The 19,444-nt window shown below is 42.0% G+C and overlaps 1 protein-coding gene across 1 annotated transcript in view; it reads left to right on the top strand.

The window, feature by feature from the left end:
- The window catches only part of PDE11A (phosphodiesterase 11A), a 382,192-nt gene that overhangs the window by 303,975 nt on the left and 58,773 nt on the right, over window positions 1-19,444 (top strand). Inside the window, exons 13-15 of the mRNA XM_025849540.2 lie at window positions 3,298-3,407; window positions 13,054-13,144; window positions 16,720-16,820. Of these exons, the coding sequence (XP_025705325.1) occupies window positions 3,298-3,407; window positions 13,054-13,144; window positions 16,720-16,820 (302 nt within the window). The remainder of the gene's footprint in view (window positions 1-3,297; window positions 3,408-13,053; window positions 13,145-16,719; window positions 16,821-19,444) is intronic.

Below are 19,444 nucleotides of genomic sequence, written 5' to 3' on the forward strand. Positions count from 1 at the left end.
AAAGAAAGAAAGAAAGAAAGAAAGAAAGAAAGAAAGAAAGAAAGAAAAAGAAAGAAGGAAGGAAGGAAACATCTCCCCAGAATCTATCAAGGCTCAGGAACCAGAGGCATCAGATAATTTAAAAAGTGGGGTGAAGTAGCGTGAGGAGGTGCTGAAAACTGAGTCCCCAAGTCTCCACCCCTTCTCCATGTAGTCAGAGGGCTACTCTTCCCCTCACCTCTGCAGGAAACCAGGATATTTGCTGGAGAAACTAAACTGACTTGGGGACACCAGCAAAAGAAAAGTTAGGGTGAGGTACACCCTGAAAATGAGAGAATTAAGTGAAAGTCTACATTCTCAAAGATGAGGAGATACAGTTCTCTTTTCTCAAAATGCCAACACCCACGTTTACACCATTTCCAAGCAAAAGATTGGCAAGTCCAGAGAAAATGAGCTTAGATACTGACATTTAGGGATGTCCAACAAAAGGCCAGCTGGCCTTCTGCTCGCCTGGTGGTAAGGCCCAGCAATCTACAGATACCACCCCCATGAGCTGTTGTGTGGTGAACATTATAATGCTTTACTCTTATATGACTAGACGCTCAAGGATATCAGGCGTTTGAGGGAAACCAGCAAATACAGAGAAAAAGAGTTCAGAGGACACAGGCAATCAAGGAGCAGAAGAGAACTTCAGAGGAATTATAATTATTATCTTCAAAAAGATGAGATGAAAATGCATCCATGAGAGAATAGCATGCTATGAGAAAAGGAGCAACAAATAAGAAAATGCTTATAAATTATTACTCCTGGACACTGAGGGAAAAGTCAATAATATGAGCAATGGGAAAGAAGAGACAAGACTATAAAGAGATCAATACAGGAAGTCCAATGTCCAACCAATTGGAGTTCCATTCAAATGGGACCCAAAAAATAGTGAAAAGGAAATTATTTTTTAAAATATAAGATTACAAAAACATTGTGCTGAGGAAAATGAGCCTCCAGGTTGAAAAGCCTCACCAAGCAAAACGATGGGGGGAAAAAGCCCCAAACCAAAGCACATCTTTGTGAAGTTGCCAAAACCCAGGGATAGAGAGAGGATTCTAAGAGAGAGAAAATCAAATAACATCTGATTTGTTAGGAATGAGAATTGGATATACTTCTCAAAAACAGCTTCAGAAGTTAGAAAACAATAGAGCAGTCTTTCAAAATTCTGAGTGGAAATGTTGCAAGCTAGCATTGTAGGGGAAGCTAACAACTGAATAGAGAAATAAAGACATTTTCAATCATGCAAAGCCTCAAAAGTTAAGGCACTCCCCAGTGTTGAAAACTTAACACCCTTTCTCATTAAGCCACTGGCAGATGTGCTCCTGCAAAATGAGGGAGGAACTGAGGAAGGAGAGAGGGGTGGGGTGCAGGACCCCGGAGGTCACCCCTAGGAGAGGAAAGCTGACGGCCCACAGAGAATCCAGACCAAAGAGCAGGACCAGGCTACTGCAGGGGGTCCCTGGGACAGGAAGGCATCGAGGAAATGCTGTGACCCTTTAGAGAGCTGTGTAGGATGTGAGAAGGCTTCGATGTTCAAAGAAATCTTAACTCCAGGAAATAAAAACATTTACATCAGAAAGGACACAAACCTTGGACACTAGTTGGCTTAGTTGTGTATATTTATACAGAGAGTGTGGATCTGGACTGCATTGTGAGTGTGAGGGGAGGGAAGAGGGGAAGGGAAGAGAATTCTCCCCTGTCACAAGACATCAGTGTTTAAGGGTAAACTCCGGCACCTGGATGCTGGGAGCTTGCCCACCTCTGCCACGTACTAGTTGTGAGTCCTTGGGCACATTACCCAGCTTCCCTGTGCCTCAATGCCTTCATCTGTACCTGGGGATAACAGTGGTTCCTAGGACCACAGGGCAGTAGTGAGATTTAAGTCAGTGAAACAGTTGGAGAGCTCTTAGGATTGTCGGCACAGAGGGAGGACTATATACATACTTGATGAATAACCAAGTGCTAATACTATGGTCATACTATCTAGAAATATGGTAGGAAATAACTATCAAATTAGGGAAAGATTAAGTGCCTTTGGGAGTCAGGAAGGGGAAAGGATGAGAGACTACTGTTTTTGATTCGAAACCTCTTACCATGATTCGATTTTTGTTTTATAACTATTCAGGTAATACTCGAAGTAAAATAAAAGTAACTTAAAATGAGCAGCCAACTCCAAATTTTAAAATGAAAGGGCGCACACAGCTTTGCTGGGGGCTAAACGTAATTGATTAAAAAACAAAGTTTTCATTGCTCTAAAGGAGTGTCTTACAGATACTATCTATTGGTCCAAGGTTTGGGGAAAAAACATACATGAAAAAGGAAGCAATTTGAACCCCACTTTCCCCCTCCTCCTGCCCTCTGATAAAGATTTTCATAAGGAATGAAATGGGAGACTTAACTAAGTAAAAAGGGGGAAACATAAAGGCTTTGGGTCAAGAAAATGCATAGACTTGTGTTTCCAGAGGCTCACTTCCTTCTTCTAAACTAACCAAAGGACCTCAGGAACCAACCAACCTTGGTTCTGTAATTACATCATGCTGCTCCCCAAAGATCTCACATCCAGCCTATGCATCCCAAGAGCATGCTACCATAGGCTAATAAAAAAAGGATTCCATGCAATAATACTCCACCTGATGCTCAATCTGCATTGCCTAATCATCTGCCAAATCCTAGTTTTCAAGACGTACCCTGTCTTATTATCTGTATAAATTTAATCTGTCGTCCAAGCTAGTATGAATGAAGGTAGTCACAAGATAACTTCTCGAATATTATCATGTAGCAATCTGATACCTCTAAGTTGCTTCTTTTAATATACATGTATATATGAAAGGTGGTTTTTTTTGCCTGCCTTCCTTTGAGTGGCCACTGATGGATATAGCATTCACTTCTCAATTCACAGCCCTCTTTTCTCCTCATACCACTAGATGCTCATCATTGCAATGTAGAATTACAAAACATATTTTGCTCTGGGCGGCTGCCAAACTGTCACTGTATCTGGATAGTGCAGCCTCTTCTCTAAAAAGGGAACAAAATAGTCTGAACTGTGTCCTGGTGTGCCAGGGTGGGCCACCATGACAGCCAGCTAATTCATCACTGTGGGGACCTTAGGCTCTGCAACTGACCACCCAACTGACTGTCATCGAAGGGGATGGCAGTTAATCATTACCCTAAATGATGTGAGTATGAAAACAGAGCTGACTGTTGCTCAGAGGATGAACCTTATCCATCCTCCCTGCCCTGAGTAGTGACTGTGCCATTTTCCCTTCTTCCCAGACTGCAGGGTTTCAAGAGATTCTGACCGAGGTGGAAATTTTAGCAGTGATTGTGGGATGCCTGTGTCATGACCTTGACCACAGGGGAACCAACAATGCCTTCCAAGCTAAGTAAGTGTTCTAATTGTTGTTATTTTAATGCATTTGCCTTTCTGTTCAGAGCCAAAGGTGACGAGTGCTAAAGAGTAAAGCATTAATTTCTGGCATCTGAGGCCAAGGCCACGCAGACTTGGGTGTGCATGTCATGGGGCTCATCCATCTTTATAATTCCCTATTCTTCTTTTAATTGCAAATTTGCCCTTCATGTCATGCTTGTTGATTTGGTCTGTCTCTGTTGACCTCAGTCAGATAACAAAGCTCAGATTTTAAAGGGCCTGTTTTTTTTTTCTCCCAGAATATTTGACTTCATGGCATTATAAGCATCCTGGACTTGCTACTCTCAAAGTCAGTTTTTGAGACTATTAAAATAAAAGTGGTCTTGGGAAATTTTATGAAGCAAAATATCTTTCTTCACCCAATAGAATCTCTTGCAGGCTTTTTAATGGTGGGTTTGTATAAGCTGCAGTAACAGTAAAGCAACGTGAGGAATAGGGTCTCTGCTGCTTTCATCCGTCCTCCCACAGAAAGGTGAGAAACAAAGGATTGCATCAGGACCGGGGATGTGCGAGCACATAATGTGCACAGACAAAATAATCTGCCCCTAAGCAAGTTGGATTGGCCAAGATAACCATTGCTTGGTGGCTCACACTGTGGCCAAGGCCGTAGAATGTATGGGTGCTGGAAATAAGACCAAAACCCCAGTCTCTCAACTTAGGTTGAGGGTCCAATTTCAATGTTCTTTTTACTCTCTGTTTGCAAACAAAATGATATGTTAGTTCAGACTCTGGAGCAAAAAGTTTGGGGCTGGAGAAGTTAAAGAAGGCTTCAACAAAGAAGTAAGATAACTGTCAGGTGACTGATTTCGAAGCCCCTGAACAGGTCTGCCTCCACAGTCTGAACATCAACAGCCCACTGAACGTCAACAGCGCACCACTCACTTTGTTCCTGGAACATCTACCTATTGAGGCCTTTGAGTCCTGGCACCTTGCATTTACTCCTGATCGAGCAAATGAGTTTTTATCTTACTCACTTCTCTATGCATCCTGGATCCTATTATAGCCTGTCACTTCAACCCTCTCTACTCAATATCCTATGATTTCTTGACCCTCTTAACCTTCTGTGACATCTACTCTGCAAAAACTCAGCCCCAGTTCAATCAAACAATTCAATTTCTTGCTACTTTACCTAGATTTTTAAAGGCTTTGGGAGAAAATGTCACAGTTGCGAGAGTCTGAGACATACCAGATATATATTGTCCCAACTCAGCTGGCGGCTCTGTACCCCCCGCTGATCTTTCTGCGTCCCCAGCCGGTTCCATCCCCCATTGCTCTTAGCACTTATATGTACCACACTGTTCTCCCTTCCTAAACCACCTCCTGTCTACCACCCCCCCCCCGCACCACTCAGCAGATCACCGTGCCTCCTCCTTCACCGAGAAAACTGAGGCCATCAATTGAGCACTCCCTCAGTTTCCCGCCCTGCCGTGTGGAAACTTATCTGTCTGGCCGTATCCTTTCATCCTTCCCTCCTGTCTCAGCCAAAGGGCTGTGCTGCCTCCTGCCCGAGGCTAATCCCTCTGCCTCGGCTTTGGGTGCCTTCCTTGCCCCCTCCTGCGGGACCCCCCTCCATCAATCTTCCTCTCTCTGCCTCGTGTCTCCTACCCTTTCCTACCAGTGCTCAGCATCCTGTTAATGTGAACGATTCTCCCCCATTTTGAAGAAGCCCACCTCGATCCCCACTTCTCCCTCCGGCTTCTGTCCTCTTCCCTTCTTTCCTTCCCCTTCAGTCTTCTTGGACAGTTGTCTGTTCATTGTCTTCACTTCCTCAGCCCCTGCCTTCCACCTGGCTTCCAGGGCCACCTGACCTGGGGAGACCCCCAGGGACCCCTTTTCCCAAAGCTTCGTTCTTGGCCCTTCTGGCCCTCAGGCACGTTTTGCCGCTCCCTCCTTCTGACTCCTGCTGGAGTCCCCCACTCTCCTCAGAATCAGTCTTTCCCTCTCCCTTTTCCTCTATCCCAGTGAGTGGCAGCACCAGAAATCCACAAGGCACCCAGATCTTCTCCCTAGCACCCCTCAAAGTCTAAATCTCCACATCCTTACTCTAACTGCTGCTTCTTCACATCTGTCCTGGATTGCTACAACAAGCAGCCCAACTTCCCTCCTCCGGTTTTCCCCCTCCCTGGCACTCCAGAATAATCTTTATAATTCACAAATATTCTGACGAGATCACTCTCCTGCTTAAAAGACATTCACTGGCCTCCTGTGACTTTCAGGATAATGTTCAAATTGCTTAGGTTAGCCTCTGAAGGTCCTTTTCAGTCAGGCTCCTGCCCATTTTCCTGGCCCAGCACCCACTCCTTCCACCCACACCCCCATCAGCACATCAGTGTTCCAGACACAGGGGCTATTTGCAGTGCTCGAGGGGGGTCCAGTTAATCACCTCTCTCTGATCCCCGATATGCTGCCTGCCTTGCCTGGAATGCCCTTCTTCTCCTTTCCCCAAAACTCCTCTGAAAGCATCACCCTCTGGGCTTTATCCCTGAGGTACCATCCCCTTTGCAATTTTCTTTTTTTATATATATAGATTTTATTTATTTATTTGAGAAAGAGAGAGAGAGAGAAACAGCATGAGAGGGGAGAAGGTCAGAGGGAGAAGCATGCTCCCCGCTGAGCCAGGAGCCTGATGTGGGACTCGATCCCAGGACTCCGGGATCATGACCTGAGCTGAAGGCAGTTGCTTAACCAACTGAGCCACCCAGGCGCCCTCCTTTGCAATTTTCTGTGCCCACATAATGACTTCTGCTTTTTCAAAAGTATGCATCTCACTACATTTTAATTGCTGATTTACCGCTGTGTCTTTCCTTCTTCTTGAGTACCTGTAATGCGTAACAAGTACCTAGAGCATAAGAAACACACAAGGAATGTTTGATGAGTGAATGAATGAATGATGAATGGATAAATGGATGAGATTTTATTTTAACCAATTCAACAACTTTAATATAGCTTTTCAATAAAGTTTCCTGATTTGTTAAGTGTAATCTTTTATAGATTATTATAAAACATAGTATTTATACACATAGGTTTGATGTTGCACTTAAGACAATAGTGTCCCTGGGGCCTACTGAAGCGTAAACTGAGTATACTTTCATTACAGAGTGTGACAGTTCCTTATGTTTGAGTTCCTGTGTCTGCATTTCATTATTTTTTTAGGATGCCTCTCTCTCTCAGGTCAATGGCATCATTATCATTGTATCTTCCTTTAGCACCCTCTCTCCAGCCCCCTACCATTCTGCCACTTACACATAAAGAAGAAATAAATGTATTAGAATTATATTCATAAAACAAGACTGAGCACCTTGTGGGTTCTTTTTAAGAATCAAGGGCACAATGCTTGTGCTTAGATACCAATGTCCCCTCCCAGAGAAAGCCTGTGTATCACACTGAGAATGGCAGCCCTTCTTGCCAGTTGACCTCTCAGCATTTTGGACTGAGAATACACACCTATAATTAAAACCCAGCTAATCGTATTTTATCTGCTAGGAATTTGGAGTTGGATTACCATGATATTGACTCAGTTAGATGTTGAGATCCAAGCTGCAGATCCACAGAGACTTGGGAGCTGTAGGCTGCCATTCTGGGAAAGCCATGATGACCACATCAAGTAGATAAGAGAGACAAGAAAGGGAATCTGCAGAGAGAAGAGAAGAAGTAGATATTCAGAGAGAAACAGAAAGAGATTGTACAACCCTAGAGAAAGACAGAGAAAAAGCAGACTTGATCCATGCTTTCCACATCTCTCCTCCCTTTCCAGGAGACCCAGCCACACTTGTGATGATTGGGCTCTGTCAGAGTTCATTTTATCTTTTAATCAATCTTCTCTTTAGTGAAGCTGCTTCTAATAGATTTCTCTTCTTTGCAACTAACAGTCCCTGAGACCAAGAGAGGAACTACAGTGTGTTGTTTCCTACCTCCGGTGCTCACCAGCATACCTATAGGGCAGATATTTTTTGTCTCCATTTAAGAGGGAGGGCCTGAGCCTCAGGAAAGTAATTAACTTGCCCAAATTCATACATCCAGAACGTGGCAGAGTGGCATTTGGACTGGGCTACCTGATTCCGAAAGCCACTCTTTAACCACTGCATCATACTCTCTTTCATGACTTTGTAATATTTATTTGGGGCCTTTGAGCTTCCAGTTTATTAGCTGCCTTGCCATATATGTGAGCTCTGGAAAACTAAAATATATTTTGACATCCAGCAAATCAAGACGCAGAGCCATAAAAAATCATAGAACTGAACTAAACCTTGGTAGTTATATCTTTTTTCAACACCTTAATTTTACAAAAACGGAAACTAAGTTTCCCAATCTCAAGCAACTGGTGTAAGATTAAACAACTTTCAACATGTGAGATAGGTATTAAGTTGATGATATTAGAATTCAGGTTTTTTTTTGGCATCCTCATACCACATGATCAAATCTACCCGTTCCAAGGTAGTCTGACGTGTTTCCTCGAGACGATTAAACTTGTACACAATTTACCAGCTCATGGGATGTCCATCAGCCCTGCTTCTACCTAAGAGAGTCACTTTTGAACCCAACCTCAGTTAAAATTTCCTTCAACAGTGAATACTGGAAGAGACCTTTTACATCATGGGGAAGGGATTACCTTTTTATTGATTAGAATAAGACTTATTCAGTAAGTGTGCCATTGTTTAGAAAAACCCTAAGAAGAAATCTAATCCTCATTTCCTTTGTTATTCCACAATAATTGAGTGCTTTATTGTGTAAGGCTCTGTGCTAGGCATTGTGGGAGAAATAAAGAAGTATAACAAACAGTCCCTTCCCTTAAAGTATTCACAGTATAATTCCAACCTTTCAAGTGATTTGGAAATGGGATTTAAATGCACCAATTATTATGTGGCAAAGCATACAGTACCTTTTATTCATATGTAAGGCTATAAAGAAACAGGAGACATTTAGCAAGGGACAAATTACTATATAAAATGCAAAATGCCTCTACAATAAAAAGTTGTGACTTTAGTTATAGCACAATATGATTTATTCTCTTAGCCTTTCTGATGAGTGAACCTTTGCATTTTCCTATTTTATTCTTAATTTTTAAGTATTGGAGCGCGTGCAGTGAATGATCAATAGGCAGAGAGGGCTGCTATCCCACCATGCTTGGCAAGTACTCTGTGAACACCTCTCTCCTGTTTTCTCCAGGGACCGCGTTGCCCACTCATCTCCCTCTCCATTACAGCTGCCCCCGATGATTAAATATCAGTACCAAGCAGCTTTGTAGTATATTCTCCTAGGAGACTTCTTCTATTCATTTCTAGCATAATCTCTTATACTCATTTATTGGGAATGAAAACCCATCTTGTCGCTTTCGGCCAGGTCCCAGAAGTGAAATCCTGGTGCACATTAATCTGCTGTGACAGCCTAATCCCATTCCTCACCACCTCCCAGCAATTCTCAATTTCCTAATTACCTTTCATAGTTTTCCTTTTAAAACTTTCCCATAAGCCACGGCCACACATTTCCATTACATCTCTCTTTATGCACATCTAGCAAACTTATGCATGTTTTGCATGTTTGTTTGTTTGTTTGTTTATCTATTTATTTATTTTTGCTCCCTGTGCACAGTGCTGAATGCCTGTAGGGAAAGAATTTTCACTTCAACGTTTCTTTTTAATAAGTGTCTCCTTGGTGTGTCGCCTATCCAAAAATGAAAAACTTTAGTATGTTGGGATGACCTAATCAATAATGAGCATCATGAATAATCACATGTATAAATATTCCTGTGCTTTTGGCATTTGGATATATAATATGGATATCCACAATTTGGAGCTATACATAGCTCCACATTTGGATATGTAATATTTTCGTAACTACACTGTGTGTGCCCCAAAGCTCTTATATGATGGATATACTTACCGCAGACAATTAAGATGAAGGCTGGAAAGTTCATTTTTTCCATATGAAATTGATTTGGGTATCTTTTTCATATTTTACATGAAAAACTGGAAGTATACCTTTACACAAAATATATTACATGAAAGACATGGCCTCTTTTAAAAAATGGTTTTATGATAAAGTAAAATTGATTAATACTGCATATTACATTCCTCGCCTGCCAAATCACAATGTATTTTCACATATCGATACCACTGGGAAAACCTACAGTAAAAAAAAAAAACCTTAACTTTTTAAACCCAGCATTTTGACCATGGGACTTTTTCATTTCTGCCCACATGCCATTTAATATTTCAAAGAACTAATATTCTGCAGACTACTTTTTGATAAGGTATATCCTAACAGACACATTTTATTTTTTGCCAGTTACATCAAGTTTAATGTCTTCACTCCTGTGGCCCTAGGAGGTTCATAGCATGACAGTGGCAGGTATAGGCAACATCCTCAGTGATACTCGGCCCGAGAGAAAAAGCACCAAGGGGTTTTGCAGTCTTAGAAAAACTGACAACGACCAAATCTAACAGTGTAAACAAAGGATCCATATGGAAATGGAAGCATTCTTGCTTATATGATTTTACTCTAGAAAACTGAAGTAGGTTTAGTCTCACGCTCTATTCTGTGAACGCTAAGACGGCACCTTGTTTGCAGAAAGGTGAGTGTTATCAGGGCAAGTCTAATCAGAGAATGTCTCCTACAAAACTATAGGGGACTGTGGGCTTCCTGAGGGCAAGAGCCAAGCCTTATTCATCTTTGTGCTCCACATGCCTGCAGCCTGGCTTGCTGAAAGTCATCAGTCCTTATTGGGTGAATTAATGATAGGTGAATGAATGAATGAATGAATGAATGAATCACAATGTCTTCCTGCACTTTTGTAGCCTTACTCTGCTTCAGTTGCAAAATCTACATATTTTTGTGATGAACTCAGTATTGTGTGAGAGTCAGGAGAATATAAGATGGAATTACAAAGGGAACAAAGAGAGAGCCTGCTGTTGAAGATGCTCAGATGGGGGACAGTCACATGGCTGCATTTGCAGGAACACCCGAGAGGACTTGTGACGGAACGCAGCACTCAGAAGCCCCGTGGATCTGGGGAAGCGGGAGAGGGGCAATGTAGGAGGCACCAGAGTATTCGTTATAAGGTGTCCCCTGGTTAAGGGAGGGAACATCCTACTCATCCTGAAAGAAGAAAATGTAATTTGTGATCATCTAGCTGGTTTAACTTTTGTGAGGTCTGCTAAACCAACATGATAAAGGAAGAGAGAATATTTTGCACTGTGACCTGAGCTCTGTTATCAGGATTCACACCACTAAGTGAGGTGCAACTGGGCCTGGCTGGTGAATAGAAATAAGTCACAGGAATCTGAGCCTGTGGTTAGCAGTTATACAAGTAAAATTCTGCATTACATTTTGAAATCTTCTTTCACTGATGACAACCAGCTTGGCAAAAATGGAGACTCAGTAGCAGAAATGAGAAAGTTATCTTTCTCATGATGCAATGAGAAGAAAGTTACAAGCTTGGGTTCCAGTCCAGAACTGGTACCTGCCAGCTGTGAGATCTTGGGAAAGTTGCATAACTCTTCTGAGCCTCGGTTTCCTCATCTGTCAAATGAGAAAAATAACACCTCTTTTGTGGCTGTTGTCAGGACTAGATGAAATTATATAGTAAGTTGTTAATATATTGCCTAGTGTATGATAGGTAAGTACTCATGATAGCTATCATTGTTAAAGACATTATCACAAAATATGCTAACACGCTTATTACTGTCAACTTTCCAATTCCAACTATAATCTCTAGCCATACCACTGTAAGCTTATTAGCCAAGCAGCTAATATTTTTTAAGCACCTGTTCCATGCCAGGCAATTGGATGTGACATGCATATAACACAGCCTGGAATTTCAAAGACCAAACCAAAGGCATACAGTGTACACTTTGAAAAATGTATTTTCATAAGAATGAGCTGATAGAAAATCGTAACTAAAATTAAATATTAATTAATCATTGATTACTAAGAGTAGCCTAACAAATTTTCACTTACTAAATGGTATAGATTAAGGTAAGATTGAAAGAAATAACACATACCCGATTAAAATCTAGTTCCCTCCTTACCAACTCTATTCATAATAATCCCTATGGACCCTGTGCTTCTCCCAACAGGTGGTGAGTTCTGAGTCTTTGCAAGCATCACAGGTCCCTGGGCTCCTGATCTGGCTGGGGATCTTGGGGATGGAGGGCAGCTCATGACCAAAATCCTTCACATCGCACATAAATGCAGTTCTTGCTCCTCTCATTAGCAGGGCAGACTGGGAGCTGTCAACCTCTGGCATTTCCAAGTAAAAGCTAAATTGCCCTTTCAACATCCAAACTCCCTGGAATGAGCAGGAAAGAATACAAGGACCTAGATGGGTCGTTAGTCAGAGTCCCAGGACTGCCCTTTAAACTATAGGAGTCTCTGGATCTCTCTTGGCTCTTAAGATGCTCTAATTCCTAATCCACACGAGCTGGAAATGAACACACTTGGACATTTCCAACAAATACTTTGCTGAACTGATATTGTTGAGAATTACGTTGTTCTACATGAGCAAAATTTACGGATATTTCAAAATGATTTTTTCAAGTATCAATTAACATTTTCTTTTTTTTTTTTTTAGATTTTATTTATTTATTTGGCAGAGAGAGACACAGCAAGAGAGGGAACACAAGCAGGGGGAGTGGGAGAGGGAGAAGCAGGCTTCCCGCCGAGCAGGGAGCCCGATGTGGGGCTCGATCCCAGGACCCTGGGACCATGACCTGAGCTGAAGGCAGACGCTTAACTGACTGAGCCACCCAGGTGCCCCTCAATTAGCATTTTCTTTTCGCAGATGGAAATATATATGGGTTTTAATTGATTTACTAGACTGCAGTCTGCTACGTGTCATGCATTATGACAGGCACTTTCAAATATTTTATTTTATTTTCATAAATAATAGGAGGTAGGTAGCATTATCATAACTTTAGAGACAAAGAAGCTGAATCTTAAAGCACCCAAGTAATTGTCCAGAGCTATTACCAAGAGCCAGGGTCTGACTCCAAATCCAGGGAACTTACCAGAGTTCTACCCTGAGATATAATGGGGCTGTGGGCTGGGAAACCGTAGTAGGAGCTTGTCGGCCGTACATGTAGCGGTTAAATGGGCTCTGCCTAATATTTCCAAGGGCTTTCCCATGGAGCGTCAAATACATTTAGTATAAGACAGTTAGTTGTTCTGGGCGCTCAGAAGCTACATAAGGTTTAGTTCATCAAGCGTACCCTGATCCCCTGAGCTAGAAATTATGTCTTTTGTCCTCAGATCATCCACAGCACTTTGGTTGGACCTGGAACAATTTCTAAGGTATCTGGGTATCTGGGTTATGTGCATTATTTTCCCTTATGACCACATCTCATCTTCCTTACTAGTCTGTAAATTTCTTAGCAACATGGACTCTGTCTCATTTATTGTTGTATCATCCACCGGCCCTAGCCTAACACATAGAAGTTTTTCGAAATATTTCCTTCATGGATGAGTGAACTACACAGTTTCCTGAGAATGTAGATGCTCATGTTCCTTTGCCAAAGCAGGGAAAGCAGTTTGATCCAAAGAGCTGGTGTGGGAGAATTGTTGGCAGGTGGAAGGCCTGGGTCACTCACCCTTCTGTCCTCTTTCAGGAGCGGCTCCGCCCTGGCCCAGCTCTACGGAACTTCCGCTACCTTGGAGCATCACCATTTTAACCATGCTGTGATGATCCTTCAAAGTGAGGTACAGACCTAATATTCTGCTTCTCCCCTTGACAGAAAACCAATAAAACAATGTTTGCTACCTCTTTCTTTGTAGTGCCACAGGTAGATACAGGGAAGAGGGGCACATTTTTTTTTTTTTTTAGGCCAAAAGATTGTTTTTCTTGGTGGCTTTTTAAAATTCTTTCAGATGCCTGATTAAGAACCTTATTCAAATTCTTCCTGAGCAGATTTCATTTGGGTCTCATTATTGGTAAGAAGACTTTTCAGGTCCACTTAGCAGAGGAGACTGCTTATATAGCTTGTCACCAAACCACAGTCTTACCTTCCTGAAGGAATACAGAAGCCCACCGACAGAGTGACTTGGTCCAAGTAGTGAGTGGCCCAATGTTCCCATTTCGCGAAATCCAAAGCCATTTTAAAAGACAGTAGAAGTAGAAACAGGGCGAGAAAGTTACACTTTATTAGCACAATTGAGAAAGCTATAAAAGATAAAAGAACCCAAAATTGCTGGTGGGAGCAGTCTGAAAGTGAGAATTGCAGCTAAACTTGAGACCCAGGGCTAAAGTCATATGCCTTATTTTGTTTCACGTGGCAGTGCAGGAGTTGAAAATAGTTGGGCTTTTGTACTTTGAGCTCTCCACGGAGAAAAAGAAAAACCACTAACTGACTCTGGCTGAGGCCTCTGAGTTTTAAATTGCCAGGAAAGGATCTGTTTAATTTTCTGCAGGCATACAGACTTTTTTTTTTTTTTTAGGCCAAGAAGGGATCATCTGTTCCCCATTATTTGTCAGTTCTCTAGCTGTGCCATTAATTATTATTATTATCATCATTAAGGCCCTGCTTCACTGGAATAGCATCATTAAATATGGAGGGTTTTTTTCCAGGCTTCCTCCAGCCTATCTTGAGAAAGCATGCCTTTTGCAATATCACGAAAGCCTTCTTCGACCCCATAAAGGAGAGTCAGCACTCCGGAACCCAGTGCGGCTGGGGAAGGGCAAAACTGCTGGGGGAGATGTATTTTCAGTTGGGAATGAAACATCAAGGGTTAGGCTCTCAGCAACTCTGACAGAAACCAGCATCCCAGCATCTGCGGCTCTGGAATTTTCCTATGTAAGCCATGTTTCAGCTGAGCGCTGTGGAAGAAAGAGGGTAGAAGGGAGGGTGAGGAGCTTGGGTGCAGACTGTGTTTTCTGTACCTCTGACCCCAGGAACTCCCCCCTTCAGAACGACAGGGATTAGAAACAGGGTGTTAGGGTTTTCTCAGAGGGTCATTTGTTTCCTGGGAAAAACAAACCCCACTAACTCATAATTTGGCTTCATACAAACAAAACACATTGGCTGGTCTTCACTCCAGGGTTCTCTATGAAGAACAACAATAACGGAACTGTACCCTGAGCAACTGGTGTGTGGGTTGGGGCCTGGCACTCCCCTCACATCCGCTCCTGCCCTGCCCCTCAGAAAGGCAAACATGCAGATGTCATTATCACCCCGCTTTTCAAATGAGGCAGCAGCAGGGTGAAAAGTCGCTCCAGACCTTGCTCCCTCCACATTTGGTTTTCTTTGCTCCCTAAACAAGGAGTAGAAGCAGTATTTCAGGGAGGCAGATCTGTTTCAGGGACCAAACCCTTGAGGCACTGTAGAAGGTCAATTTGCATATAAGCAATACTCTGCAAATTAGCTATTCTTTTTATTAAAGCTTATCTTTATCACTCTGTTAGGTGTAAATTGTGTCAGTTACTCTATGTCCTTTAAAATTGGTAAAGCATGCTGTCTCACGAAATGGTCAAGATCCTCAGGGCGCCCGGGGGGCTCAGTCGGTTAAGTGTCTGTCCTCAGGTCGGCTCAGGTCATGATCCCAGTGTCCTGGGATCAAGTCCCGCATCGGGCTCCCTGCTGAGCAGGGAGCCTGCTTCTCTCTCTGCCCCTTCCCCCTGCTCATGCTCTTGCTCTCTCTCTCTCTCAAATGAATAAACAAAAAATCTTAAAAAAAAAAAATCCTCAAATTCAGACCTACTGTCTCCTGAACTCCACATAGTTTTTACTGTAACTTACTCCTAAATGCTATATTTCTTTCACCAGGAGATGCTAGACACATGGGTCTGGATCCGGGTGACGACTTTTCCACGGCTTCCACCCACTTTCTCCCAGGCCCCCAGCACAGCAGCCCATGATTGATCCATGGGGCAAGGCTCAGGCAAAGAAACCTGCGCAGAATTATGGCATGGCCTACCTCTAGTTATTTGTCTTCTTCCTAATGGCTGAATTAAGGGTCTAGAAGAGTTCATTTGAAAATTATTATTAATATTGGACCTGGTCCCAGGTGAAACCAATATACTCTAGTCTTTAAGGAGCAGAGGGTTCACCCAATGAGATAAATTAACCCAGGGAAGGAGATTATCATCTGGCGCCTGGTAAGAACTAATTTGCTAATTGATATTCTGGTCCCCTGAAAGAATTAATTTACCTCTTGGTAGAGAATAGTTTATTCTCAGGCAGTCATTCTGCCCCTTCCTTCTGCAGCACCTTCTGGCTCTCAACACCGGGTTTAAAACTCCTCTGGTTCCCAGGCCTCGTGTTTATGAGTTCATAATTCATGCTAAGAAAACCTGATCAATGAAAAAGTCCCTGACAACAGATTAAGTGAATTGTCGGTCACTTTACACAAGGATTTTTTTTTCACTTTATAAAAACATTGCAGAACTGTCTAATGTAGCCAAAACAAATTTTGATGAAAAGAAGTATGCTTTCCAAAGGTATGGAGATACAGGTGCAAGTTTTCCTAGGTAAAAGTCATCTTACCAGTCCCAAGAACTACGCCAAGAACCACATCTTATACATTCTAGCCACTCAGTAATTACATACTGAGCTTAAACTACCACACGCTTCATTGGGATGTATCTTCACAATTTCACACAGGGATTCTCAAACTCGGCCGTGTTGCCATGCAGGGCCAGGTACATCTTTGTTGTGGGGTCCCTCCTGTGCATTGTGAGAGATTTAGCAGCATCCCAGGCCTCTACCCACCAACAACACACCCAGTCAGTGTGACAATCAAAAGTGTCTCTAAGCGTTGCCGGAAGTCCCCATTGCCACAATCACCCTCAGCTGAGAACCACTGGTCTAAGGTTTTTTTTCTTCTTCTTGAAGTCCTTTGTTGCCATAGCCGGTGCTTCCAAAATGCCAACTTAAGTCTTTATTAGAGAAACTAGTGTTCATTTTAGGGTCAGAAAGATTCCCAAATGTTTTGTCAACTTCTACACTCAGTAAATTCCACGGGAAGTGGCAGTCAAATGAAGTTGTCGGCACAAACATATCCACAGTAAGTTTAAAGATTTTCGGAGTTTTCTATTTAGGACTAATAAAGTCTAATAAAGAATAACAAAGTGCCCCTTGGTAATCCTCGAAAATGATTGCACTTTCCGCCTTTGCTCTGTCTGCCAGAGAATCTGTTTGTACTTGCACGAAATGTCATTGAATTGTCTTAAATGATTTTATCATGTACCCATACTTTTTTTTTTTAATATAGGAAACACATGTAATCAACAACCTCAGATTTAATGTTGTCTTTTGTGACTTTTTACTTTCTCATTACAGGGTCACAACATCTTTGCTAATTTGTCCTCCAAGGAATATAGTGACCTTATGCAGCTTTTGAAGCAGTCAATATTAGCAACGGACCTCACGCTGTACTTTGAGTAGGTATTGGCATTTGATCTATCTGACAAATGGATATTGAAAATTTCATCCTGTGATTAATTTTCAGGTCCATATTGGGGGTTGCTTGCTTTTCTAACACTGGTATCAATGTGTAAATGAGCTAAACTTTCGGTTGTTGTTTTCCCCTCATCTAAATGAACTTCATCAAGGTGGTATCTGTAAGACAAGAAAATCAGGGCTACCACGTGAGATTTATAGCTTTCTTCTATTTTATGAGTTTTGTGTGAGATTTTGACTCTGAAGCTAAGCGATGGCCATTTTTATTTTAGAGACTGGCAAAGATTGCTACTTTGGACTATTATTTCTGGTCAGATCCATAATGGTGCTGATGATGCTAATGAAAGATTTGTTGCTGAAAGGCTGACTTGAAATCCAAGTCTTCCTTTCTTGCTTCTCCTCTAGTTCTCTTTCTCAGAAGAGCTGTCCTCCTTTTCTCCAAAGTTCAAGCTGCCATCTGAGCTGGGAATTCCATTGCTCTTATTTCCTCTGAGACCTGCTCCATCGGGTATCACCTATTTTAGCAGCCTGGAAGTGTCTTCCTTCACCGATAGGCAGAGTTTCCTCTTAAAGACCCATTTCCCTTCCTTAAAAAATTCTTTCACTTGATCCCATAGAGATCTTTAATTGCTTTCCAATTTACCTTTCTTTTACTGCCTACCTTTTAAAATGAATGGAACACATTACTACCTTTATTTTCCTAACACGTATTCACACTTCGAAGACCAACGTGCCCTTTCACATTCAACCAAAATTGTTCTTTCAGAGGTCACTAGAGACTTCCTTGTCCTCAAATTCAATGTCCTTTACTCATTTCTGATATTCTCTAGCTTTGTTGAGACCTCTAAAGGTTTATGGACTTCTCACGATCATTTTCTACCCTCTTCTCTTCCCCAACATCTGGCTGCTTTTCTCCTTCCTTTTCTGGGTTCTTTGTAGGTTTCTTTTCTCCTTGTTCCCACGAATGAGTTTTTGAGCCCATGTTCTTCTCTCTCTACTCAGATTTGTTCCCTTAGCCTCATCTCCATATAACCTTATATACGTGTGTAGAAGGCTCTGGAATTCTTCAGCCTAACCCTCCCTCACATTCTAATCATGTATCTCCAACTTCCATCTCAAAAACCTTCAGTGGCTTCATTGCTTCAAACTTGGTTCAAGTTCCAGAGCCCTCCATGATCTGCCCCCAGACTTTTTTCCTTCTTATCTTCCACTCCTCTCCCACGTGATTTGGCCACTACAGCCTGGTCTACGTGTTGCCCTTTGAAAACAACTCATGAGGTGCCCCTGTACCCTAATCACGCTGTTTCTGCATGAGACCCTGTCCCTGCCCTTCCCCACTTGGCTGAACTTTCCTTTAAGGGCCATCTCCTCCATCGCCTTTTCTAGGAAGACTGTTCCACTCTCTTTGAAGTCTTACTGCACTTTGGCATTCTGTCAGTTCGAATTAGATTCCATTGTAAGGGAGAGAAACCCCAAAATAGCAGTGGCTTACTTCTCTATCACGTAAAAGAAATGTGGAGATCCACAATGTGGAGATGGTAGAGTAGCTACATTAAGTCCTCACGGACCCAGGGCTCCTTTTGTCTTTCTGAGCTGCTGCCTTCAGCACGTGGTTTCTACCATAGTCCAAAATAACTGCTCAAGCTCCAACCATAATGTCCACATTTCAGCTAGCAGAAAGAAAGAAGGGGCAAGGAAAAAAGGGGGCCAAAATGTGATGCAGGTTATCTTTTCTTTTTTGGTATTTGATTTAACAATTACTTTATTAAGTACTTAGAATGCGCTTAAAAACTATGTATACATCAGTAAAACTACCACTCACATCAAAATATTGAACATTTTACAGATGAATGCCATGTTATTTACCACATGAAGCTTCTTAAATGCTACATCCTACACCGTTTTATATTTTGTTATAGCTTAAATTCTATAAAAATGTTTCCTGTTTCAATTTCTATGCCCTAACAGTTTTCATTATCTTTAAACTCCTTTATCCTTTGTTTTATACAAATGTGAACATCCCAAGTTATCGTTTCTATATGAAGGCAACGGGAAGACATTCCTAAATGCAGGTTATCTTTTAAGAGAATTTTCTGGAAGCTCCACATAACTCTTCCAGTTACATTTCATTGGACAGAATTTAGTCATTTGGCTATACCTAGGTTGAAGGAAGGTTGGGAAAGGAAGTCTTTATTCTGGGTAGCCATGTGCCCTGCTAAAAAAGTAGGGGTTCTATTATTAATAAAGGAAGGAGGGATATTAGATTAGACAACTAACAATCTATGCCATAGGTATTTATTGTTGGATTCCACTGAATGACTTAGTAAATGGCATTGTGGAAGGAGTAAAAGCTTTGGAGGTATGTCGGTCTGGATTTAAATTGCATTCTGGCATTCTAGTTAAACCTGGTAGATTGAGCCCATGTGTCTATGTCCTCTCTCTCCTGAAACTCCACTGAAAGGATACCAAATAAATTTAAAAGAAAAATAAAGGCATAAATCTGCAAGGAGAAAGAGAGAGGGCACACCACAACTGAGAAGAGATGTCAGTACATTAGTGGAGAATCGAAGACTGACCAACAAATGGTAACTGATATAGCAGAGTA

Source organism: Callorhinus ursinus, unplaced genomic scaffold (genome assembly GCF_003265705.2).
Source record: "Callorhinus ursinus isolate GAN/ISIS: 27379988/994484 unplaced genomic scaffold, GSC_fseal_2.0 scaffold2, whole genome shotgun sequence".
Lineage (NCBI taxonomy): Eukaryota > Metazoa > Chordata > Mammalia > Carnivora > Otariidae > Callorhinus > Callorhinus ursinus.